Here is a 26,045-nt window from a genome sequence, read left to right as displayed (position 1 = left end):
GGATATGCCCGCAACCAAGGTACATGCCCTTGACCGGAATCGAAGCCGGGTCCCTTCAGTCCCCAAGCCGACGCTCTATCCATTGAGCGAAACCGATTTTGGCAGTTCTTTCTTTCTTTCTTTTCATTTCTTGGTGTGTTTGGGGGCCTGGGGGTGGGGGATATTGTGAGTGATAGCACATTCTTTAACCAAGAGCACACATTCCTTGGGTTGACACTAGTGGGGGGAATATTTCAATTCACGTTGTTTCTACAAAGTGATGCTCAACAAGTTTGTTTTGAGGTTGTCAGGTTTCATAATTAGTCAATTTTCAATCATCCACGGAAATAAAAACGGCTGTCAGTTCAGATAACAGAAAAATGAGAGATTCTGCCATCGCGGGTAACCATCCAGCAGCCTTGCAGGCTCTGGCTTTTAGAGACAAAATGCTTTTCTTTTTCATCATTTTTTTTTATTAAGGTATTATATGTGTACATATCTTACCATTGCCCCCCACATACACACCCATACATGCCCTCCCTCACCAGAGTTTTGCGTCCATTGGATATGCATGTATGCTTTTTATTCCCTATGTCTCCAGCGGGTCTCAGCGGCTCCAGAACCCGCCAAATCCCACTAAGCCCCGCCCCCAGCCACACAACGGTCTCCACGGCTCCGCGCATGCGCAGCCCGGGTTCCCACGCTCGGCCACTTCCGCAATCTCCGGGGATTCCGCTAGCCCCGCCCCTCTCCTCCGCGCCGCTCCTTTTGCTTCCGCTTCGGACAGCCCCGCCCCGCCCGGCTATTTGATTGGCCCGCGCCCTGTTTGTACGTCATTCAGCCGCGCCACCCGGAAGTCATGGTTCCTACCAACCTTTCTTATGGCCGGCGGCTCTAAGGTGAGGGCTGCGTTGGGGTACTCCTGCGTGGCGGGCCCCCGAGTTGGAAGGGGAAGAAGGCGGACGCCCCCCCCGACCCCCGACCCCCAGCGTTGGCCGGATGTGCCCGCTCCCCACGTGGAGAGGGGGCGGATGTGCTGTGTCTGCGGACACACCGGGTGTCCAACGTGGTCTTCCCCCCCTGTTCATCAGGAGCCCATCATGGCGACGCCCCCCAAGCGGCGGGCCCTGGAAGACACGGGGGAGAAAGTGCTGCGCTACGAAGCCTTCGTCTCGGACGTGCTGCAGCGGGACCTGCGGTGAGTGGCAGGGGGCGGGGCGTGGGGCACTTGCCACGTGGTGAGCTGGGCGGTAGGAGTCAGGGCCTCGCCTTCTGATTGGTGGGCAGGGTTTTTGGAGCCCGGCCCTGCGCGCCATTCAAAAGGGAAGGAGGGGCGACAGATGGGGTGCTACTTGCCTGGGACTTGGCCTCTTAAATAGAGGATGTGTCCGCGCACGCGCGGCCTTCGATGTCGCTGAACAGTTTAAGAGCTGGATTTCCTAGGCCAGAGTTCTCGGGTTCGAAACCAGTTTGGACCATTTAGCCATCAGTGTGAACACGTGTCTCGCCTGGCCTTTATGGTCCTCAGTTTGCTCATCTGTGAAATGGGTTAGTTGATGGATCCTTCCATTTTACTCTTGTCCCATCAGTGGTTTTGAGCAGTTCTTGTAAAGGATTTAATGTGGATGCTAGAGGTTCAATGAGTATGAAAAATTATTATTACAATCTGAATAGGAAATAGAGTGTTCAGAACTAGTATTAAGAGCACCTAGCCCCACCGGTGTGGTTCAGTGGTTCAGTGTGGACCTATGAACCGGGAGGTCGCGATTTCCAATTCCCCCTCAGGGCACATGCCTGGGTTTTGGGCTCAATCCTGGGAGGCAGCCTATCAATGATTCTCATCATTGATATTTCTATCTCTCCCTCACCTAACCTCCCTGAAATCAATAAACAATTTTTTAAAAGAGCATCCTAAAAGGGATGGAGGATTTTTCTAGGGTGAGAATAAGACATTCTGATTGGAGGAAGACATTGGGAGTGATATAATAATACTAATAAATAATAGCCAACACATATATGGAGCTTACTATTTGACAGGCATTATTCTAAGTACTTTACCGTAAACATTGAATCCATCTAATGACTCTAGGAGGTAACTTGTCCTCCCTATTTTATAGAGGGGGAAATTGAACCCCAAAGGGGTTATTGACTTGCCAAAGTCACGCAGCTAGTAAAAGGAGAGCCTGGATTCATACCCAGGCATTCTGACCCAGAGCCCAAATCTTAACTTCTGCACTAAAGGCCCTCTTGAGGGTCTCAGAGGGTCATAATATGAGGTATTCCAAGGACAGGGCTTCCTGTTGGTCACCATTTTCCTCTTGTCCCATCATGTCCCATCAGAAAGGTACTGGACCATCGTGACAAGGTATATGAGCAGCTGTCCAAATACCTTCAACTGAGAAATGTGATTGAGCGTCTCCAGGTAAAGATGCCAAGGTTGGGTACCTTCTTTTGGGGGGCAAGGGAGGCGATAGCCCAAACCAAACCCTGTCACGTGGCCTAAAAGTTGACCCCTAACCCCTACCGCTTTTTCTCTGGCCCCACAGGAGGCCACACACTCGGAGTTATGCATGCAGGTGGATTTGGGCTGTAATTTCTTCGTTGACACAGTTGTGTGAGTGTCTTCCCGCCCCTTTAAGCCCACAGGGTTCAGCCCCTTTTCTTCGTTCAACGGATTTTTTGTTTTGTTTTTTAGTATTTGCTATGTACCAGACACTGTGCCAGGCGCTGGAGATGTGACAGTGCATAAAATAGGACAAAATTCCTGCCCTCCCAGAGCTGCACTGGGGGAAGGGAAGGAGGGGAGGGGGGTAAAAAAGTCTTAAATACACGGTATGGTATGCCAAACAGGGATAAGAACTCGCCCTGCTTCCTCTAACCACTGTTTCCCCAGCTCAGACACCTCCCGGATCTACGTGGCCCTGGGATATGGCTTTTTCCTGGAGTTGACATTGGCAGAAGCTCTCAAGTTTATTGACCGTAAGAGCAACCTCCTCACCGAGTAAGTCTATCCCATGAGGATAGTGTCTAAGAACACCACCATTTGCAACACCTCTCCTTTTCCCGGTGGCTTCCTGGGACACTTAGGGACCCATCTCCCCGCCGCCTCAGGGGTAGGGCTGAAGAAAAGGCGGATGCAAAGCTCAGCCCTTCGTAGCACATGTTAAGCCCTCGATAACGGTCTTTGTCTTTTTCATTCACACAAACACGTCTTGGGCAGTGCTGTGTGGCAGACTCTGCTTGGTGGTAGGGAGGCAGCAGTGAATAAGACAGAGGGCTTCTTGAAGGCTTACATTCTAGTAGACCTATACTGTTGTACATCACTAACAACAAAACAACTTACCTCTGCCGAAGCCGGTGTGGCTCAGTGGATAGAGTGTCGGCCTATGGACTGAAGGGTCCCAGGTTCGATTCCGGTCAAGGGCATGTATCTTGGTTGCGGGCACATCTCCAGTGGGGGGTGTGCAGGAGGCAGCTGATTGATGTTTCTCTCTCTCATCGATGTTTCTAACTCTCTATCTCTCCCTTCCTCTCTGTAAAAAAATCAATAAAATATATATAAAAAAGTTACCTCTGACTTTACCTCCTGATACTATCTTTAAGATCATTGATTGATTGATTGATTGATTGATTGATTGATTTCAGAGAGGAAGGGAGAGAGAGATAGAAACATCAATGGTGAGAGAGAATCATGGATCGGCTGCCTCCTGCACACAATCTACTGGGGATCCAGCCACAACCCGGGCATGTGCCCTGACCTAGAATTGAACCATGACCTTCTGGTTCATAGGTCAATGCCACACCGGCAGTGGCTGTTCTCTCTGTCTGCAGTACTTCTTCCCCAGGTGCCTGCATGGCTCCTTTCTCCTTACTCAGTGTAAGTCTTGCTTAAATGTCACTTCCTCTCCCTAGTTGGTTTGGCTCAGTGGATAGAGCATCGGCCTGAGGATTGAAAGGTCCCAGGTTCAATTCTGGTCAAGGGCACATGCCCCAGTTTCAGGCTCAATCCCCAGTGGGGGACATGCAGGAAGCATCCAATCAATGATTCTCTCTCATCATTGATGTTTCTGTCTCTCTCTCTCTCCCTCTCTTCCTCTCTGAAATCAATAAATATATATATATATTCTTTAAATGTCACTTCCTCAAAGAGGTCTTCTGTAACCTAACTTTAAAGTTGCAACCCCTGGCACTCCTGATTCTCTTCCCTCACTCTACTTTTTCTTTCTCCCTGATACTTATGATCCCCTAATGTTTACTGTGCAATTTACTTCTTCCTAATGTTCATTGCCTCCTCCCATTGGGATATAAGATTTATAAAAGTAGATGTTTTGTCTATGCCCCCAGTGACTAGAATAGTACATAGCTTATAGTAGGCAGTCTGTTTGCCGAATGAATCTAAAAGTGAATGTTGGTAACGGGTTAAAGTGGGGATTGCAGCAGACCTCTGGTGGTGGTGGTCGGGAGGTAACGTGGGAAGAAAGTATGGGCTCCGGTTGCTTTTAAGGTTTTGTGCAGGGAAGGGGAATTGTGAGTGTGGGTGAGAGGTTTGAAATGTAGCTAGGGAAAGCTGCCCAGAGGAAGTGACATTTGAGAGATTTGGTTGAGGGAACAAGGAAGGGGGCTGTCCAGGGAAGAACATTGCTGGCAAGGGGACCGGTGCGCCTGCTGTGTTGGAGGAATTGCCAGGAGAGGTGAGCATGGCTCAGGTGGAGTGAGTGAGGGGACCCTGAGCAATATACTTACATTAACAACACCTCGCTGAAGTGACTAGCACTGATCTGAAATGCCCTCTGGGTTATAGTGATCTTTATTCCTACATTCACTTCTTCCAGAGTTGGCCTCCCTTCGGGTTTCAGTACATCTCTTTTCAAACCTTTCCAGGGTCTCAATGTTAGACAGAATAGAGCCTCAGACCTGCTGAGATTTCTAAACCTTAGTGAGCAGGCCAGTTGGTGAAGAGTGTATTTGAGGGGCCTGCTCTCACAGGCCAACACAATTCTGAACTGGTGGTCATTTAGACCAAGACCAGTTTCTGGAACAAAGCTCTCCTTTTATGTCACAGGATTTGGGAGCCTTTCAAATAGATTTTAATTTTAGGAGACTTGATGTCTTTAAGTTATCAGTGCCTGCTCCAGGCACTGATATATTAGCGTGGTCCTTTATTTTGATGAGAAATCTGGTTGAATCTCTCTTAATCATAATTAGTGGGAATCCCCAGAAGTTTATTCTTTCTAGAAGATGAGGATTTGAGTCTGTGTAGCTTGCTCTCTTTAAAATGCATTGTTTCTTATGGCAAACTTTCAACTTTCTTTCAGGTTATTTTATGTCGCAAAAATGTCCTATCAGTCCTGCCTGTTGTTAGTATATTTCTCTGGGGAGTGGGAGGATCAGGTCTCTGTGTATTCTTTCCTGATTACACACAGAATACACATTCACACCCACAAACAGACAAGTCATTATAGAAGGAGCGGAATTACCATATGACTCTTAACACTGCCTTACATGTTAAACCAGTAGCAATAAATTAAAAATATCCCGTTTGTGTTACAACTAGCATTTGATGGCTCTTCTTGTTTTCTTAAGTGTTGAACTCATAGCCTCTCATAGATTACGTATTTTCCGGCGTATAAGACGACCCCCTAATTTTACAGTTAAAGCATGGGTTTAGGCCTATATTCGCTGTATAAGACTACCCCCCACTTCAAAGAAAAGACTTACTTTGCCATCAAGATCTGCAGGTAATTTTTGTGCAATTTTGGTCTTTTGCCCCCCGATTTTCGGTTGACTTTTTTTCGTTTCAAAAGTCGTCTTATACGCCGGAAAATACGGTAAGGTTGTGCCATTAATTCTTTTCTTTGATGTTCAAATTGTCCTGATCAAGGGATCAAGCTGATCAATTTCATTCCTCTTATTTGATCACTACCCTAGATTTTCTTGAAAGCATTCTTGCTTTCTGGCCACAACACCCTCTATTTATGTCTTGTCCATAAGCATCATTTGAGGACTTCACGTTCCTTTGAGGAAAATAGTCATTCACTTATTCCTTCAATATACATTGGGTGCTTACCATGTGCCACACACTGGGGATACAGCAGGGAACAAAGCAGACCAAATCTCTGCCAAATCTTACACAGTTTACATTCTAGTCAGGGGAGACAGACGAAAACATGTATATGATGTAGTATGTCACAAACCATTCTACAGAGAACAGCGTGGAATGCAGATAAGAAAAACTGTAGTTATAATTTTAAACAGAATGCTTGATTGGATGTGGGGTGTGAGTGAAGGAGCAGTTCAGGTTGTGGGCTGAAAAATCTTTTTTGAGGATGAAAAAGAAAAACCGAAAGGATGGAGTTGCCATTATCTGAGATGGAGAAGACAGGGGTAGGGAGCAGATTTAGAGGGGAAGATCTGGAGTTCCATCTAGGATCTGTTGAGTGGGAGGTGCTTGTTAAACATTGAGGTTGAGTTTTTGAAGATGTAGTTAAAACTCCCAAGGCTGGAGCTCAGGAGAGAGGTCTGGACTGAAGATATATATTTGGGAGATACTGATATGTAAATAGGTTTATACTGATTTTTTCTAATTTATCATCCTGTGTTGTTGCCTTCTCCTTTAAGTATTTAGTTTCCCTAAAACTGACTCCTGCATTTACAGATAGCTCAGCACAATGAGGTCCGCATTCCTTATCATGATATCAAGACCCTGCATGATTTAGCCCCTTACTTCTTCTTGGACCCAATTTTCTTCCATCATTCACTTAATTTTCTAATGCTCTCGCCTGGCTGCTCCTCAAAAAGCTTTTTTCTGCTGGCTGGTCTTTGTGGAGAAGACCTTCCTACTGTTTAACTCTTACTCATTCTGCATTCTTCAGAAAGGCCTCCCGGGACCCTTTGCCATTGAGGATTCTGTTGAGTGAGAGTGAACCCAGTTGGCTTATGGAAGGAATGCACCGGTTTGTGTAACTCAGCATTCCAGGGCCAAAGTGGTTTCAGGCAACTCCAGCTTCCCTCCAGTTAGGCCTTTCTTGATCCTTCTATGACACCCCACATCTAACCCTTTGGTAAATCCTGTTGACTCGACCTTCAAAATGAATCCAAAATCCAATTATTTCTCATCACCTCAACTGCTGCTACTGAGGCCTGAGTCCATGTCTCACATGGACTATTGTAGTAGCTTCCTCGCTGGGCTTCCTGCTTCCATACCAGCTCTGCTCATCCCCAGTCGATTCTCGTAGAGCAGCCAGATGATCCTCTAAAACCCTAGTCAGCCCCTAACTGGTTTGGCTCAGTGGATAGAGCGTCAGCCTGTAGACTGAAGGGTCCCAGGTTCTCGATACTGGTCAAGGGCATGTACCTTGGTTGCGGGCACATCCCCAGTAGGGGATGTGCAGGAGGCAGCTGATTGATGTTTTTCTCTCATCGATGTTTCTAACTCTCTATCCCTCTCCCTTCCTCTCTGTAAAAAATCAATAAAAATATGTTTTAAAAAATAAATAAATAAAACCCTAGTCAGTTCACATTCCTGCTATGATCAAATCCCACTTACAGTACAAGCCAGAGTCCTTAACCATGACCTTGTAGGTTTTATGTATCTGCCTCCCGCTCTCTGACCTCACCGCCTGCAATCCGCCTTATTCTCCAGCCTCTGTTGTGCTTCAAGATATGCCAGGCGTACCCCCACCTCGGTGCCTTTGCATTTACTGCCCCTTGTGTCTATAACATCCACCCTCCCTATATCCATATGATTCCGTTCTTCAAGTCTTGATTCAAATGCTTCTCAGTGAGGCCATCCCCTAAGCACTCTGATTAGAATTGCAGCGCCCCCCCCCTCCTGTACTCCTTCTTCCCTCTTATTGTGTAATTGTTTCCATCATCCTTAGAACCGTCTGACATAGTCTGTATTTCACTCCATCAGTTGTCCCTCCCAATGAGAACTTGAGCTTCATGAGGCTGAAGTTTTTGTTGGTCGTGTTTTCTGCTGTCTCCCTGGTACCTCACACCACCTGGCATCGAGTAGGGATTCAGTAATTCATTCATTCTTGGAGTCAGTGCAGCTCAGATGATGTCCAGGCGTTTCTGGAGAGGAGTAGGTCCGATGGCAGGTGTCCTGCCACCTGCTGCAGAAAAGTCGTCCAGGACATAGTAGCTCTTAAAATGAGGACGAAGCCTCACCCTCTGATCGTGGGGCCCACTTCGCCCTTTCTTGTTTCTTTTCTCCAGGCTCAGCGACAGCCTCACCAAGGACTCAATGAATATCAAAGCCCATATCCACATGTTGCTGGAGGTGAGAGCAGCTCACCCCACTCCCAGGCTCTGTCTCCCAATGCACTTAGGGTGGTGACCTGAGGAAGGGAGAGAGCCAGGGAGCGGAAGGCCCCTCTGTCCCCGCCTCTGAACGAGCCAGGCTGGAGCCAGGGCGGCTCTGAGGGAGGGGAGGTCAGAGCAAGCCTGGGCCGGGGCCCCCATTCAGTGTTTTCTGTCCTCTTTTCCAGGGCCTCAGAGAACTGCAAGGCCTGCAGGACATCCCTGAGGAGCCTCACCATTGACTGCCTCCCCCCTCTCCCGACATTAAAGAGCCTAAATGCCTTTTTCGAGTCACATGGCCCTTCATTTCCTCCCTAACCCCCACTGTTTGCTAAGGTGCCCTGTGTCTGAAGCACAAAGTGACTAGGGCGCCGAGATCCGGTCTGTGAGGACTCTTTGAAGCACCCCTGAAGTCCTGCCTCCAGCCTGATACCTGGCAGCATTTGCTACTAGACTTACTGCTCTGCCCTCTCTGCCGTTGTCTTGGCAACCTGGCCCTCCACCTGACCATTTTTTTTTTTTTAATCTTGGGCACTACTCTTTTAATTACGATAGCGAATGGGCCAATTCAGGGCGGAGGTTTGTTCCCAGGGCAATCGGCCTTTCACTCGTGGCCCCAAGGTTTTTACCCCTCTCCCACATCCTGATCATTCCTCAGAAACCTTAAATTGCAACCATGCCCGGCTCGCCCTAAATTGGCCTCACGGCTGCTTCTAAATAGTTCAGTTTCCACCAGTGGGCATGGAGCCAGATCCCGCCCTCCGTGGTCCCGCCCTTCGTCTAGGTTCTGTCCAGCTTCCAATAAATACAGAGCCAAGTTCAACCCCTTTATAACTGGCTGCAACCCGGCCCTGCCCTCCTAGGCATTTAGTTTCCGCCACTCCGCTGCTTCACTCGCCTGGCAGCTGTCCTGCCCTGCCTGGGCTTCGGTCTAAATTTGTCTTTCCTAGCCAATCACTAGAGTTCCCCTGCCTGCCTAGGCAGGGCTCTGGCCCGACCCCTTTACTGCCGGCCACTACGCCCACTGCCATATAAGTCCTGCTTCCGCCGAGCGGCGGGAGGGCAGCCCCGCCCTGTCGTTTTGGCAGCTGTCTAGGGGACCCTCGTCCCCCAATCAGCGGAAAGCGGAGCCCACGCACCCCAATCCTCAGAGGTCTTCCATCAATCCCGGACCGGCCAATCCGCGAGGCCGGCGCCCCCAGAGCCTTGTCAATTACCCACGGATCTGTCCAATCAACGCGCAGCGCCCAGGGGGCTGAGAACGCCCCCTTGGGCCCCGCCCTCTGCGTTCCATCAGTTCCCCTCGGACCAATCAGGTCATAGCCTGTGGAGCAGAGCCCGCCTGCCCGCAGCGGTCAATCTACGGCGCTTGGCCAATCAGCGAGCCGCGAGCCGCTCGGCTCCTCCCCCGCGGGCCCACGTGAGCGGTAGGGAAGCGCAGGGGCGGCCTCTAGGTGTTGCCGCCGCCACCGCCGCCGCAGCCGCTGCCGCCGCCACCGCCGCCGTCCCGGCCGCCTCGGAACCCGGGCCTGGGGGGCGGTGGGGCCGCGCATGGAGCCCCCGCCCCCCGGAGCTGCCGACACCGCCGCTGCCCTCCGCACAGGTGAGCGGGGCCTGGAGGGTGGCGGGTTGGGTCCGTGACCGCACGTCTCCTTCCCGCCCCCGCGCGAGGGATGTGGCTTGGCCCGTGGCCTGCTGGTGTTCGACTCCCCGCCGCCGCCGCCACGCCTGGAGGACCTGCCCGTGGCATTGCCCCCTGCTTTCGCCCCCTGTAATATATCTGGCCGTGCCCTCCCCTTCCTGTTTAGTAGTGGATCGGTCTGCGCGCTTACAGTTCTCCCCACCTCACTTTCCAGTGGACTCGTCCGTGGTCCTGCGCGCCCCCCCCCCCCCCCCCATCCACACTCACAGGGGACCGCTCTTTGGCATCGTCCAACTGTGACAGTCGGACTTCGGAGTGGATTTCTCCTTTCCTCAACTTTCAGGAGCCCCGTCCGTGACCCGGTTGGCTCCATCCCTCCCGTTCCTGTACCTCCTCCGCTCCTTGTTAACGTTAACGTTAAACTGACCTGTGAACTTGTGTTCCTGCCGCCCCCAGCCCCCCCGCACATCTGTCCCGCGGCTCTGTCACACGCACGCGCGCACACACCATTTTCCAGCGGGTCCGTCTGAATGCTGGTATTCACATCTCCCCACTTATCAGCCTATTGCCCTGTCCTCCCTCTTCTGTAGACGGACACTCCTTGGGCTTCTCCCTTCCCGTTAACAATGGGTCAGTTTAGTGCTTCCTCTCTCCCCATAATCAGCAGCCCGGTCCCTGGCCTTGGCCCTCTCCTTCCAGTCAATCCCTGTGTGATGACTCCCCCCCATCCCCTCCACTATTGTGAAGCAGTCTATCTATAAATAAGATAAGCCTTCACACCGCCACCACCCCTCCTTGGCAATGGATCTGGTCATTAGCCTTCAGGCTACCCACGTGCCTGCCTTCACAGCCCAGTGCTTGGCAGTCCCTCCTCCAGGAGGGTCAGCCCGTGTGCTTTTTCTTTCCCTCTCCTTCCCTGAACCCCCCTCTCCTTCTTCATGGTGGATCAGCTTGTCTGCTTGTTGAACCCAAGTATTCTTTACTCTAGAACACCCCCCTCATGCACACTGGTAACCATGAAGATGCTCTTCCTCGCAGTAAATGAATATCTTAGTGCTAATGCTAACAGGAGCCAACGTTTATTGAGCAGCTACTAACATCTATGAGTACCAAGCCAAGTATTGGATCTTAATGAGCTCATGTAATCCTCACCATAACCCTGCTGGATAGGTGCTGAGGAAACTTTGGCATAGGGAGGATCACTTACTCAAAGGTGACCCGATAAGCACCAAGGTAGGGTGCCCCTCAGGACACAGGGTACTTTTTAAAAATATATATTTTATTGATTTTTTATAGAGAGGGATGGAAAGTCAGAAACATCAATGAGAGAGATCATCGATCAGCTGCCTCTTGCACACCCCCCACTGGGAATGTGCCCGCAACCAAGGTACATGCCCCTGACCGGAATCGAACCCGGGACCCCCCAGTCCACAGGCCGACGCTCTACCCACTGAGCCAAACCGGTTTTGGCAGGACACAGAGTACTTTTTGAGGCTGTCCTTTTTGCTCATCCCATCCCATGTGAGGCCCCACTCCTTAAAGAACCAACTTGTTTTTTTAGTGATTTCAGAGAGGAAGGGAGAGATAGAAATATTAATGATGAAGAATCATGGATCGGCTGCCTCCTGCACTCCCCACACTGGGGATGGAGCCCACAATCCAGGCATGTGCCCTGACCGGGAATTGAACCCATGATCTCCCGGTTCATAGGTCCACGCTCAACCAATGAGCCACGCCAGGAAGGCTCCATTAAAGAATACCTGTAAGTTAATAATGAAGCAAGCAGCCCTAGCTGGTTTGGCTCAGTGGATAGAGCATTGGCCTGCAGACTGAAGGGTCCTGGGTTCGATTCCGGTCAGGGCACATGTCCAGGTTGTGGGCTCGATGCCCAGTGGGAATCATGTAGGAGGCAATTCAATCATCATTCTCATCATTGATGTTTCTGTCTCTCTCTTCCTCCCTCTCTCAAATATATATATATAAATTAAATAATGAAGCAAGTAACTTCTCTGGCCTAACCTTCTACACTCCCAACTATGCACTGACCTCCTCACTTGTCCTCAAGTTCACAGTGGTCCTGCCTCAGGGCCTTACATTGGCCATTTTTTCCTGCCCGGAACACTTTATCCCCTGGACATGGTTCCCTTTGGGACGCTGTTCAATGTCACCTCCTCCCTGACCATCTGAGCCCGCACACCCAGCGGGCTGAGGCCCCTCCTCTGCTTTATGTCCCCTTTGCCCTTTATCGCTGCGGATCACGCCGTTTAGTTGGCCAGTTTGCCGTGTTGTCTCTCCCCATTAGAAGTCCCAGGAAAGCTTACAGGTTTGTCTGCTTAGTCCTGCTGGGTCTCCAGCACCTAAAAACATCCCTCGTGTACAGGAGGTGCTTAATACAAATTTGTTGCACGAATGAGTGGGGAAATATAATTTCAGACAAATCACGGCGGGAGCAGATGGGAATGAAGAGGGCATTGAGAACTGGTTAAGAGGCTAGTTAGCTGGGACTGTTCATTCATCAAACACTTGACTGAGCATCTAGTAAGGACCAGGCACTCTTCTAGGGCCTGGGGGTGTGGGAGGGGAAAATAGGCAGAAATTCCAGCTCTTGGGGAGCATACGTTTGTTAAAAGTGGAGGAGACAGACTATATAAATAAAACAAGTAAAAATAGATAGTGTTTTAGACAAGTGCTGAGGAAGAAGAATGAAGTATGGAAGGTAGGAATAGAGTATTAGAGTGGTTAAACATATCAGGCCTTCGTTTCGAAGGTGGCTCTTGAATTCAGGCCTGAAGGAGGTCGGAGAGGGAGGGAGCCATAATGTCTAGCGGAAGAGCCCGCTGGACAGAAGGCACGGCCGATGCAAAGGCCCCGAGCCGGGATGGCACCTGGCATGTCCAAGGCCCCCAGCGGAGGCCAGGGCAGCCGGAGCGGAGCGGAGAGAGCGATTGGAGGCGAGATGTGAGCTGTAAGGGGAGCCAGGTGGTAAATAGGTCACAGTGATACACAAGGCTGGGGTGGGGGGGTTTGCGGAGGGAGCAGGATGACACGCTAGCAAACAGCTACCACTTCTTGAGTGTCTCCCATGTGCCAGCGATACTTTTCTAAGCCCTTTACATGTACCGCCATCTAATCTCCACAAAAGCCTTTGAGAGGAGGTGTATTTTGAGGATAATGTACTCTGTGAACCAAACGTCCCCATTTTCCAGATGCTGAAACAGACTCAGAGAGGTTGAGTAACTAACTCAGGGTCACACAGCTAGAACAGGGCCAAGGAGTATGAGGCTGAAGATCCAGAGAGGAACAGCTTTGTGCTAGGGCAGACAGGTTATTCGGTGCATTGGATCACAAAAGGAAGGATTCGTTCTGCCCTGGAGATACTGGAACTTAAGGATTGTGTGGCAAAGGCTTCCTCGTAGGGAAGGGAGAAGAGTGCGGACGTATCCTCAGACCTGGGAACTGGGCGACCTCGCAGGGCGTTCCTGATGTCGTGTGCCACGCGTGTGCCCACCTCAGAGCCTTTGTGCATGCTGTTCCCTCTGTCCATCCTTCCAGGTGGTCAGGCCACAAACTTAGAACCACCCTTGGTTCCTCTCTCCCCCCATCTGGCATGCCAGGACATCCCACTGCCGCCACAGCATTCTCACTTAACACCATTGCAGTACCCTCTTCAGCCACTAGTCTGTTCTCACAAGAGCCAGATGGATCCTGTTACAGCATCCCTGTCACAGCCCTCTCATGGCTCGTCTCACGCAGAGTCAAAGTCCTTACAGAGCTCGAAAAAGGCTCCCTCGGTCTGGCCCCCGTTACCCCTCTGTCCTCTCCCACTGTCCCCTAACGGCCTCCCGCCCAGCCATGCCAGACTCTTCTGTTCCTCCAGCCTCAGGCTGTTTCCTCCGCCTGCAGAACTGCTCCCCGAGTCATCAAACCTGACTCCTTCACCTCTTTTAGGTCTTTGCTCAAATGCCACCTCCTCAGCGATGACCTTTCCCTGACTAGCCTTTAAAAAATAACACCTTCCCCGTTTCATTTTTCCCCCCTGTGGCTGTTATCATCTGACATTCTTTCCTTGTTGATCTTGTCTCTTGCCTGTCTGCCCCGCGGAAATGTCACTTTCACTAGAGCACCCAGCCTACAGCAGGCACTCAGTAAATGATGGCTGAGCCCTGGCCGGTGTGGCTCAGTGGATGGAGCATCGGCCTGCGGACTGAAGGGTCCCGGGTTCGGTTCCGGTCAGGGACATGTGCCTTGGTTGCGGGTATATCCCCGGTGCGGGGTATGCAGGAGGCGGCTGATCGGTGTTTCTCTCTCATCGATGTTTCTGGCTCTCTGTCCTTCTTCCTTCCTCTCTGTAAAAAAATCAATAAAAGTTTTAAAAAAATAAATGAGACGAAGAAAGGTGAACACATTAGAATAAGACCGGTTACTAGAGCTTTTATTAGGGTCACATGGGAAATGTAATAATAAACAAAATACAAAGCCCTGTGTGCTATTGAGGCTTGAGCTGTCAGATTGCACCTACACTGATAGGTCCTGTTGCCCCTGAGAGAGAAACTGCTGAAATTGCCTCTTTGCCTCCAGGAGTCACACCGAACTCTTAGTGCCTCTGACACAAGCAGGCCCTCGAAATAAGCTCAGTGAGAGCGCCGAAGCCAGGACTCTCTCATCTGGCCCCTCCGTGGCGTTGTGGCCTGTATAATTGCCTAAAATCATCTCTGCTGAATGAACTTTGAAGCAGCTCAGACATACTCGCCCTGGTATGGCTCAGTGGTTGAGCCTGGACCAGTGAACCAAGATCAATTTCCGGGCAGGACACATGCCCAGGTTGCCAGCCCGATCCCCAGTAGGGGGTGTGCAGGAGGCAGCTGATTGATGTTCCTCTCTCATCAATATTTCTATCTCTCTATCCCTCTCCCTTAAAAAAATCAATAAAAACATTGTTTTAAAAAAGAGGATCAGCCCTGGCTGGTTTGGCTCAGTGGCTAGAGCATCGGCCTGCAAACTGAAGGGTCCCAGGTCCGATTCCTGGTCAGGGACACATGCCCCAGTTGCGGGCTCGATCCCCAGTAGGGGGTGTGAAGGAGGCAGCTGGTCAATGATTCCCTCTTATTGATGTTTCTGACTCTCCTCTTCCTCTCTGAAATCAATAAAAATTAAAAAAAAAAAAGAGCCGAAACCGGTTTGGCTCAGTGGATAGGTCGTCGGCCTGCAGACTGAAGGGTTCCGGGTTTGATTCTGGTCAAGGGCATGTACCTTGGTTGCAGGCCCATCCCCAGTGGGAGGGAGGTGTGCAGGAGGCAGCTGATCAATGATTCTCTCTCTTTGATGTTTCTAACTCTCTATCCCTCTCTGTAAAAAAAATCAATAAAATATATTTTAAAAAGAGGATCATACTATATATTTAATTATACAGATTAAAGAATCAAGCTATAACTCAGGGGTCCTCAAACTTTTTAAAGTGGGGGCCAGATCACGGTCCCTCAGAGAGCTGGAGGGCCGGACTATATGAACTACTAATTCCTACTGTAACACCTCGGCTGCGCTCACTGCCCAAAAAACCTGGCGGGCCGGATCAGACTCCTCTGCGGGCTGCATGTGGCCCGCAGGCCGTAGTTTGAAGACCCCTGCTATAACTAATAGAGGGAGGCACTTTGACACCTGATTTGGAAGGTCTTATTCTTAACCCAATAACCCCAGCCAGTGAACAGTTGATTGACGAAACCTCATTCTGTGAGGAATAGGGAGCTCGCATCTATTTCCAACTCACGCTCAGCAAAGAGAGCCGGTTTGGGGGTACAGGGCAGGTCCCGTTCTCTGCAGGACACGCCGAAGGAGCATTCAGTGCGAAGGGCAACGTAGCCTAATGGTTTGAGAGCTTAGACAACCAGAACCTGACCGCCTGGATCCCAGTCCTGGCTCTGCCACCTGCAGAGCTGTGTGGCCGGTGGACGTCATTGAGACATTTTGTGCCTCGGCTCCCAGCTCTATAGATTAGCAATCAGCAGAGCACCCCGTCCCGGCGTGTGACGAGGGAGAAATGAGTCAGTGCTTAGAAAAACACCAGCACAGGTCTGCGTGCCCTCCTCTGGAAGCCTCGGGGCCAGAGGTTCCGAATGGCACATCTCTCAGGCTGGAAAAGGGTGACAAGGTGCACATCCAAGACGTTACATAACACCCTCAGTGAGCTCCGTAATCAGCCGCATTCAGATCTCTGCAGCAGAACGCACGGGCAGTCACACTGAGCGAGGATCAGGGAGGACCACACAGGGCCTGGTTTCCCGTCAGATCAGGTTTTGCTGCCAAAACGCTTACAAAGAAGCCTTCTGTTCTTAGAGCCTTTTTAGAACAGCGAATCGAGTAGACGATGAACACATCAGAAATGAATATTTGATGAGAGCTCGTCCAATCCCTGGCGTATTATATTTATTCTGCAAATAACCCTGTGAACGGGGTGGTATTATCCTGATCCCTATCTTGCAAATGGGAAAACTGAGGCACGGAGTTAAAGACCAGGCCCAGGGATCCCACTGCTAACAGGTTGCAGAAGCAGGCAGGAGTCCAGCCCTGGCAGTCCGCTTGTGGAGCCTGGGTGACTGTCCAGGAAGGTTGGAACCACGCCTGGCACATATTAGGCACTCAGTAAACGGCAGTGTGGCTGTTACCACGAAGGAGAACGTACAGGGACGGGAGCGGGGCTGAGGTGTGTGGGCAGAGGGGCAGAGGAAAGTAGGCACTATTTTCCTGAAAGGCTGCCCAAAGGCAAGGCCCCGGTGCCAGGGCTTGAACGACGAGGAAGACTTCAGGCAGAGGAACGGAGCCCCTCATGGAGCGAATATTAGTTCATTTTATATTGGAATAGCGAATGAGAGCAGCTGGCAGGAAGACCCTCCTGGAAAACCTGGATGTCTGCTGTGGTTGAAAATGCAAGTGCAAATGTTCAAGCTAGGAGCCTTCCACTAGCCTTCGGTTCCTGCTGGAACAAATGCATGCAGTGCCTAAAACAACACGAACGCTCTCTGCCCCAGCTCTGGCCGTCAGAAGCTCGGCGCCGCCTCGGCAGACTCTGTCCAGGTGTGGGCAGCTCCGCATTCCTTTCAGAGGCTCCAGGGGAGGGTGGTTTCTGCTGGCTCAGGTTGCTGGCAGAATCCAGTTCCCTGAGGTGGCAGGCTTGAGGTCCCTGCTTCCTTACTGGCTGCCAGCCAAGGCCATCCCCAGCTTTAAGAGGCTACCACAGCTGAAACCGGTGTGGCTCAGTGGGTAGAGCATCGGCCTGCGGACTGAAGGGTCCCGGGTTTGATCCCGGTCAAGGGCATGTACCTTGGTTGTGGACACATCCCCAGTAGGGGGTGTGCAGAAGGCAGCTGATCGGTGATTCTCTCTGATCGATGTTTCTAACTCTACTCCTCTCTCTTCCTCTCTGTAAAAAACAATAAAAATATATATATATATTTTTTTAAAAAGAGGCCACTACATTCCATCTGCAACTTGCAGTGGCAGGTTGAGTCCTCCCATGCTTGGAGTCACTCCTGCTGCTTCTGTCATTGTCTCTCTCTGAGCTGCCTTTCTCCCGCTTGCTTCTACTTTCACTAAGAGTTCATGTGGCTCTAACCGGTTTGGCCCAGTGGATAGAGCGTCAGCCTGCAGACTGAAAGGTCCCATGTTCCATTCTGGTCAGGGGAATGTACGTTGGTTGCGGGCACATCCCCAGTAGGGGGTATGCAGGAGGCAGCTGATCGATGTTTCCAACTCGTTTCTCTCTCGTCAGTGTTTCTAACTCTCTATCCCTCTCCCTTCCTCTCTGTAAAGAATCGATAATATATATGTATTTTCTAAAGCCAGGCTGAGGAGCTTAGAATTGAGTTTGAGGGTGTTGAGGGATTGATGGTGGGCTTTGGGGACAGAGGTGGAAGCAAGATTGCAAGAAAAGAATCCTCCTCCTGCCAAAACCGGTTTGGCTCAGTGGATAGAGCATCCGCCTGCGGACTGAAGGGTCCCAGGTTCGATTCCGGTTAAGGGCATGTACCTTGGTTGCAGGCACATCCCCAGTGGGGGGGGGGGTGCAAGAAGCAGCTAATCGATGATTCTCTCTCATCGATGTTTCTAGCTCTATCCCTCTCTCTTCCTCTCCGTGAAAAATCAATAAAACATATTTGTTTAAAAAAGAATCCTCCTCCTGCTGACCTCTGCCACGCCCTGTGTCCACAGCCTCTTAGCTCTGAACTGTCTGCCCTGCAGGTACCCCTGGGATGGCGTGAGCACTCCCCCAGCGATGGACCCCTCGGTGACGCTGTGGCAGTTTCTGCTGCAGCTGTTGAGAGAACAAGGCAACGGCCACATCATCTCCTGGACCTCACGGGATGGCGGTGAGTTCAAGCTGGTGGACGCTGAGGAGGTGGCTCGGCTGTGGGGACTGCGCAAAAACAAGACCAACATGAATTATGACAAGCTCAGCCGGGCTCTGCGGTACTACTACGACAAGGTAAGGCCTCACGCATGAGGGCGGGGAACCCCACATTTTCTATTAGTTATTTCATTTTCTTAATTGCTTTAGTTCTAACTTTGAAACCAATATTAAACTTGATCATTTCTTACCTTATCCTCTGGTACTCACAGACCAATGGTGAGCTCCTCCAAACATTTTATCTCAGTTCTTTTCTTGTCTTACTGCTTTGGCTACAACCTTCAAAGTAATGCTGCCCCACTATACCCCACATAGCATTTCATTTTCTTACCTTATTCCTATAGCAGAAAGTTTGAAAACAGTATTAATACCTTTTTCTCATCCTGTGCTTTGGGACCCTGAACAAGTCCCAGATTCCTCCAGTTATTTCATAATCCACTGTTGTTCCAGGATAAGCATTGCAGAAGATTCTTTTAAAAAAAAATATTTTATTGATTTCTTACAGAGAGGAAGGGAGAGGGATAGAGAGCTAGAAACACCGATGAGAGAGTCATCAATCAGCCACCTCCTGCACACCCTCTACTGGGGATGTGCCCGCAACCAAGATACATGCCCTTGACCGGAATCGAACCTGGGACCCTTCGGTCCACAGGCTGACGCTCTATCCAGAGCCAAACCGGTTTTGGCTGCAGAAGATTCTTATTCCTAGAATCAAAACCTCTATGACAGTATCATGCTAAGCTTTCCCTAGCTCATCCTCTGAGACCCTTCACATTTTCATCAATTCTTTTCTTTTCTCCTTTTATTCCTTTGGCTAAAACCCCCCAAACATCTATAATGCCAGCCCCACACCCCATCCTCTTGTATTTTCAGAGCAACACTGGTCTACCCCAATGTTTATATCAGTTATTTTACTGTATCATCTTATTCTTGTAGCGAAAATTTGAAACTTTGCTCATCCTTTTCCCCAATATCTATGCCAGTTATTTAATCTTCTTTCTTTACCTGAAACTTCCAAAACAATATTAACGAGAAACACAAACCCACCCCGACCAGCATTAAGATGTCCCCAAAAACAGCCCTGGACCTATGCTGCACACAGTTCCTTTATTCCATTTTCATATTCATTCCTTCAGCTCAAACCTCCAAAACAATATTATTAACAACAAGGCTCCCTCACTGTGCTCTGAGATCCTCTAGCTCTGTCCTGAAATACCTCAAACGTGCTCTGAGACCCACCTAAGCCAGCCTTGAGATTCTCCCCAACGTTATGTCAACATCTGAATGTTCTCGTCTAGTTGCTCTCAGCTCCTTTATTTCCTAATTGCCGTAGCTTAAACCTCCACAAAGGTTTGAAGAATGTGGCTCCTCACCCTGTCCTCCCCAGTGACCTTGTTCTGTTCCACTTCTGTGACAATGGCTTTAAATAATCCTCTATATTAGTAATTCATCACCACATTCTTCTACATAATGGAGTCTCTTCCAACATTTATTTATTTTTTTTAAATAAAAGGAATATCTTTAAAAAAAAAAACATTTTATTGATTTTTTTTACAGAGAGGTTATAGAGAGTTAGAAACATCAATGAGAGAGAAACATCAATCAGCTGCCTCCTGCACACCCCCCACTGGGGATGTGCCATCAACCAAGGTACATGCCCTTGACAGGAATCGAACCTGGGACCCTTCAGTCTGCAGGCCGACGCTCTATCCACTGAGCCAAACCAGTTTCGGCCCTTCCAACATTTATATCCGTTACTTCATTTTCCTGTCTTACTACCTTAGCTAGACTCCAAAACTGTGTCCCCGCAGCCACCCCGGAGGTGAGACCGTTAACCCAAGACACCCCTGGTTCCTGGAGCCGGGAGGAAAGTCTGCTTCTGCCCACTCCCCTCTGTGGGCCCCATCATGGAAAGGATCAGCTCAGCCGGGACCGGTGTGGCTCAATGGATAGAGCGTCGGCTTGGGGACTAAAAGGTCCCAGGTTCGATTCCGGTCAAGGGCATGTACCTTGGTTGCGGCATATCCCCAGTAGGGGGTGTGCAGGAGGCAGCTGATCCATGACTCTCACATCGATGTTTCTAACTCTATCTCTCTCCCTTCCTCTCTGTATAAAATCAATAAAATATATTTTAAAAAAAGAAGAAAGAAAGAAAGAAAGGAGCAGCTCAGTGTGAGAGGAAGAGGGACAGAGGGAGACTTAGACGGGGGATACAGAGAGGAGACAGGGAAAGGGGAGAAGGGCAGTGAACTAAAGGAAGAATTGTGGAGGGGAGATTACAGAAGGGGGAGAAACGGGGGGAGTACAGAAAGGGGAAATAGGCTGGGAGGGGGAACATGGAGAGACAGACATGGCGACGGCATGGTGTGCCTGTAAAAAGACAGGAGGACAACGGGGGAAAGGCACTGGAAGACACCCTTCACCCACCCATCCCCATCCTCACCCCCCTGCCACCCTGCCTTCCTTCTAAGGCCCCTATCCTGTCTCCTCCCTTCCCAGAACATCATCCGCAAAGTGAGCGGCCAGAAGTTCGTCTACAAGTTTGTGTCCTATCCCGAGGTGGCAGGGTGCTCCGCTGAGGACTGTCCGCCCCAGCCTGAGGTGTCTGTCACCTCCACGGCGGCAAACATGGCCCCCACCGCTGCACACGCCGCCCCCGGGGACACTGCCTCCGGGAAGCCAGGCACACCCAAGGGTGCAGGAGTGGCAGGCTCAGGTGCCTTGGCTCGAAGCAGCCGGAACGAGTACATGCGCTCAGGCCTCTATTCCACCTTCACCATCCAGTCCCTGCAGCCACAGCTCCAGCTGCCCCTGCATCCGAGGTCCGTCTCAGTGCTTTCCAACACCGCCCCGGCGGGAGCCGCAGCGCCCCCCTCGGGCAGCCGGAGCACCAGCCCAAGCCCCTTGGAGGCCTGCCTAGAGGCTGAGGAGGCTGGCCTGCCTCTGCAGGTAAGGGCTGGCATACGGAGAGCCAGGAGGAGGAGGGATGGACCGTTTCCTGAGAAGGAGGGGTAAGAGAAGGGACGTAAACGTTCTGTTAAAGGAGCTGTGGTTGGAGGAGGGACAGACGTCCCCGTGGAGAAGGGAGGTGAGCTATACTAGTACTGAGAAGGAAGGAGATTGAGTACGCCACCGCTAGTAGTATGCCACAGCTAGTAGTACACCACCTTGTGTTAGGTGTGCAGAGCTTTTCACATATGCTTACCGCGCTGGTTCTTTCGCTTTAGCTCTCCCACAGTCAACTGAAGGGCTTTTTAACCCAAAGATTGCTGGGGTGCACTCCCAGTGTTTCTGATTATATGGGTCTGGGGATGAGCCCAAGAATTGACATTTTTTAAAAATATATTGATTTTTTTACAGAGAGGAAGGGAGAGACATAGAGAGTTAGAAACATCGATGAGAGAGAAACATCCATCAGCTGCCTCCTGCACATCCCCTATTGGGGATGTGCCCGCAACCAAGGTTCATGCCCTGGACCAGAATAGAACCCGGGACCCCTCACTCCTCAGGCTAACGTTCTATCCATTGAGCCAAACCGGTTTCGGCAAGAATTTGCATTTTTATTTATTTATTTTTATTGATTCCAGAGAGGAAGGGAGGGGGAGAGAGAGAAATATCAATGATGAGCATCATTGATTGGCTGCCTCCTACATGCCTCCACCACCACCCCCCCCATTGGGGATGGCTGTGAGTCAGGCATGTGCCCTTGACTGGAAATCAAACCATCACATTCTGGTTCTTAGGTCCGGCTCAACCACTGAGCCATGCTGGCTGGGCTCAGATTTGCATTGGTAACTAGCTTCCAGATGCTGCAGATGCTGCTGGCCCTTTAAACAAAAGGTTTTGAGAACTGCTTTCATGACTTAGGGCAGTATCCCTGGGAGTCCAGCCCTGGCCCCAGAGAGAAGCTGCCCCAGAAGAAGCCCTGCTTCCCTGGCCAAAGCCTAGCCCCGTTGGAGGAGCCGCCCCGTGGGCAGCTATGCCCCCAGTCCCAAGTCCCACTTCCCCAGGGAGTCATTGCCTCGCTACCCCAGCGATCCACACGGCCTCCCTCCTCCCCCAGGTCATTCTGACCCCGCCTGAGACCGTGAACCTTAAATCGGAAGAAGCGAATGTGGAGCCCCGCGTGGCTCGGCCACAGCCCCCAGAAGTGAAAGTGGAAGAGCCGGAGGAAGAGCTCCAAGCCCCAGCCAGTGGGGAGGCGGGGTACGCACCGGAAGCCCCAAGGGCCGGGCGGGAAGTCCCTCCTGCGGAGGGCGTGTCCGCCCGGCATCCTGCGGTTGTCATGGAGACTGCGGGGCCCGCGGGCGGCCTCGGGGCTTCCACAGCTTCCGGCACGGAGATCGCCCAGCCCCAGAAGGGCCGCAAGCCCCGGGACCTGGAGCTCCCGATCAGCCCTAGCCTGCTAGGGGGGCCGGGGCCCGAACGGACTCCGGGATCGGCTACTGGCTCCGGTCTGCAGGCGCCGGGGCCAGTGCTGACGCCATCCCTGCTGCCTACGCACACATTGGTGAGTGCCAGCGCGGGGGCGGGGCTGGCTCCCGGGGCGCACCCATTGGCTAATGCCTGCAAAGGGGCGGGGGCTGGCTCCAGGGGTGCACCCATTGGTTAGTGCCTGCAGAGGGGCGGGGGCTGGCTCCAGGGCGCACCCATTGGTTAATTCCTGTAGAGGGGCGGGGCTGGCCCCCGGGGCGCATCCATTGGTTAATGCCTGCAGAGGGGCGGGGGCTGGCTCCTGGGACCTAGGGGATTGGTGGAGAGGCAGTAAACTGACCCCTAGGGCCTAGGGGGTTAACCATCAGAGTGAGCAGGGAGGGTGGAACCTTCGAAGGCTACTGGTTGCAGGGACGGGGCTTGATTGAAAGAAGGGCCAGAGCTAGACGCCCAGGCTGAGGGCTCTGGGTCAGATGAAGGGCAGGTGAGGGGAGTTTGTGGGCGGATCAAAGGCCTGAGCGGCCTGTGTAGCAGCTGTTTCCAAGGGGCATGAGGAACCCGAGTGGGCTTTGGGGGCTGGGGTTTGCTTAGCGGGCTTCCTGTGAGGTATAAGGTGGGACAGGAAGTGGAGGTTGAACCTGAGCTATTGGGATGATGACTTGTGAGGTTTGAAAACCACAAGTGAGGCCTGCGGGGGCTTTCAGGAGTTGAAAGGCTCATCCATGTCAAGTTGAAGGGATGTCACAGGCATGGCCTTAGTAGATACGATCTAGGCTAGTGGTCGGCAAACTCCTTAGTCAACAGAGTCAAATACCAACAGTACAACGACTGAAATTTCTTTGGAGAGCCACATTTTTAAACTTAAACTTCTTCTAACGCCACTTCTTCAAAACAGACTCGCCCAGGCCATGGTATTTTGTGGAAGAGCCACACTCAAGGGGCCAAAGAGCCGCAGTTTGCTGACCACGGGTCTAGGCTTGTGCGCTTGGCGTGCGTGATCTCGGAAGGCTGAGGAGGCCATCTGGTGGGACTGGAACCAAGTTCCTTCCATTGTCCCGCCCGCCCTCTCTGCTCACTGGAGCTCCCACCACCCCTTCCCCCGCAGACCCCGGTGCTGCTGACGCCCAGCTCGCTGCCCCCCAGCATTCACTTCTGGAGCACCCTGAGCCCCATTGCACCCCGTAGCCCGGCCAAGCTCTCCTTCCAGGTAGGCTCCTCCCCACCCCCCATTTCAGAGCGGGTGAGGGGACCCGGCCCCGGCCCCCGCTCGTGACCTCTCCCTGTTTCTGTTCCCAGTTTCCATCCAGCGGCAGCGCCCAGGTGCACATCCCGTCCATCAGCGTGGATGGCCTCTCCACCCCCGTGGTGCTCTCCCCCGGGCCCCAGAAGCCATGACTACCACCGCCACCGCCCCTCGCCGGGGTCACTTAGGCCCTGAACTCCTCCGCAGCCAGCCGTCTCCAGGAGAACCATAGTTCAGCTGACAGCCTTGTGCTGAGGCCACGGTGGGGTGGGGATTCCTAGGAAGGAAGGAGGATCTCTCAATAATTCTTCCACAGGAAACACAAGTTTCTCTCTTCTTGGTCAGTCCCCCAGTGGCCGCCCTTGCTCGTCTCCCCCCGCAGCGGTGGGGGCGGTTTATTTATTTATTTTTTGAAGGCCACTGGGAGGAGCGTGGTCCAACCTTTTTGGGGGCGGGGAGTGGTGAGGACATCTCTCCCAGCTCCACATTCCCCCCCCCCCCCCCCCCAAGATGAGACAATCAGGGTCTGGCTTGAGAAGGCCCTTTATTTATTTCTCAGCCTGCCCTTGGGAAGCTGAGGGGGCCCCGTCTCCATTTCGGGGTGTGGGCAGCAGAGCTAGCTTGTGGTGTTTCCTTATTTCGAGCTGCCCCCAAGGGTCCAGGAAGAACCTGTGCCATTAAGTGGTTTGGGGGTTCTTGACCAAGTCAGACTCGCACCCTCGGGTGAGGGATTCTCACCCCCACCCCCAGCCTCTTTCTCAGACAGCCTGTCACTTGTCGGCCGCCTTTTTGGCTGGGGGGAACGCCCTTTTCTTCTGTCCCTGAGAAGCCATTCCTGTGTCTGCCAAATGCCTGGGGTCCTGCCTCTTACCTCCCAATGGAGGGTTTTTTTTGTGGGAGCGGTCCCCGTCTGGGGGGCCCCTCCGGCCAGTACTCCAGGTCTTCCTGTCCCCCACCCTCTGCCATTTTGATAGTATAATCTATTTTTAAATGGGGCTTTTAGACGGGGAGAGGGGGCATCTCTTCCTATATCTGCGATGGGGTGGGTGGGAAGAAAGGGATTCGGGGGAGAATCTTCCTGCCGCCCCCAAGTGTTTATTTTTGATATCACGTGTATTTTCAGCTCCCTCCCTCCCAGCCCCCCAATTTCCTGCGGGCGGGTACAAAGGACCCTTTAAGTGTCCCTGGAGTTGGGAGGGAGGCACAGGGGGGCACAGAGCCTGTCCTGTCTGAATCCCAGGCTGAAGAGGTGGGTTCGGAGGATTTCTGGGCTCACCGCCTGTCAGCACCGGCCCGGCCCAGGCCTGGGACCTGGGGGGTGATTTGCGGGACAGTGCTCCACCTGTCTCCGCTGTTTGTTTTACTTCCCCCCAAATGGGTCTTTTTTTTTTTCTAAGAGTACCAGAGTATGGGGAATTGTTCCTGTAAATATATATTTTTAAAGGCGATGCTGGAGGCTGCTTGCATTTTTTCCCCTCTGGGGACTGAGTGTGACAAGCGTTGTATGTGTAAAAGACAGTGGTGATATGAGGTTGATTGTGAGAGAGAAAGTCTGACCCTGTGTGTCAGAAACAGTAGTAGAGACTGCAGATCGGTAGCCACGTGTGAAAAATAAAACAGAAAGCTGTGATTGTATGTGTATGTGTGTGTGAGAGAGCGGAAGTTATAACCACAAATTGGGCATTGTGTCTGTGTGAAAATTGTGTCTTTGTGTCAGGAAATCACCGTAAAAATGAGTGAGTGGTTAAGGTACTGGTGGCGTGTGTGAAGTAATGCTTGTGAGAAGGTAGTGGGGACTGCAGAGCGGACCAGTCACTGTTTGACAAGATGAGCAAGACATATTGAGTGATCAAAACAAGGTGTGAGGGCCCTAGCCGGTTTGGCTCAGTGGATGCAGGGGTCCTCAAACTTTTTAAAGTGGGGGCCAGATCACGGTCCCTCAGAGAGCTGGAGGGCCGGACTATATGAACTACTAATTCCTACTGTAACACCTCGGCTGCGCTCACTGCCCAAAAAACCTGGCGGGCCGGATCAGACTCCTCTGC

At 51.6% G+C, this 26,045-nt stretch overlaps 2 protein-coding genes across 2 annotated transcripts; both read left to right on the top strand.

Moving 5' to 3' along the window:
- The first annotated feature begins 772 nt into the window (after nt 1-772).
- Nucleotides 773-8,565, top strand: UXT (ubiquitously expressed prefoldin like chaperone). Its single transcript, XM_084870634.1, has 7 exons — nt 773-878; nt 1,071-1,177; nt 2,320-2,401; nt 2,526-2,593; nt 2,873-2,980; nt 8,200-8,263; nt 8,472-8,565. Exons 1-7 carry the CDS (start codon nt 861-863, stop codon nt 8,523-8,525), a joined length of 501 nt encoding a protein of 166 aa, XP_084726760.1. The 5' UTR covers nt 773-860; the 3' UTR covers nt 8,526-8,565.
- A 1,129-nt stretch (nt 8,566-9,694) lies between these two features.
- On the top strand, nt 9,695-25,448 carry ELK1 (ETS transcription factor ELK1). Its single transcript, XM_084870615.1, has 6 exons — nt 9,695-9,886; nt 18,158-18,401; nt 20,823-21,272; nt 22,387-22,833; nt 23,863-23,964; nt 24,054-25,448. Exons 2-6 carry the CDS (start codon nt 18,192-18,194, stop codon nt 24,150-24,152), a joined length of 1,308 nt encoding a protein of 435 aa, XP_084726741.1. The 5' UTR covers nt 9,695-9,886; nt 18,158-18,191; the 3' UTR covers nt 24,153-25,448.
- The last annotated feature ends 597 nt before the right edge of the window (nt 25,449-26,045 follow it).

Source organism: Pipistrellus hanaki (genome assembly GCF_964339955.1).
Source record: "Pipistrellus hanaki genome assembly, chromosome: X".
Lineage (NCBI taxonomy): Eukaryota > Metazoa > Chordata > Mammalia > Chiroptera > Vespertilionidae > Pipistrellus > Pipistrellus hanaki.
Note: the sequence above shows the minus strand (reverse complement) of the source record. Positions and strands in the feature narration are given on the sequence as shown.

What these genes read in the sequence shown, in the direction of transcription:
- UXT (XM_084870634.1), top strand. An exon ending in ATGTGATTGAGCGTCTCCAG is followed by an intron (nt 2,402 to 2,525) that starts GTAAAGATGCCA and finishes CTGGCCCCACAG; the next exon opens with GAGGCCACACACTCGGAGTT. An exon ending in AAGAGCAACCTCCTCACCGA is followed by an intron (nt 2,981 to 8,199) that starts GTAAGTCTATCC and finishes TCTTTTCTCCAG; the next exon opens with GCTCAGCGACAGCCTCACCA.
- ELK1 (XM_084870615.1), top strand. Translation starts at nt 18,192, where the DNA reads ATGGACCCCTCGGTGACGCTGTGGCAGTTTCTGCTGCAGCTGTTGAGA. An exon ending in AGGCTGGCCTGCCTCTGCAG is followed by an intron (nt 21,273 to 22,386) that starts GTAAGGGCTGGC and finishes CTCCTCCCCCAG; the next exon opens with GTCATTCTGACCCCGCCTGA. An exon ending in CGGCCAAGCTCTCCTTCCAG is followed by an intron (nt 23,965 to 24,053) that starts GTAGGCTCCTCC and finishes TTCTGTTCCCAG; the next exon opens with TTTCCATCCAGCGGCAGCGC.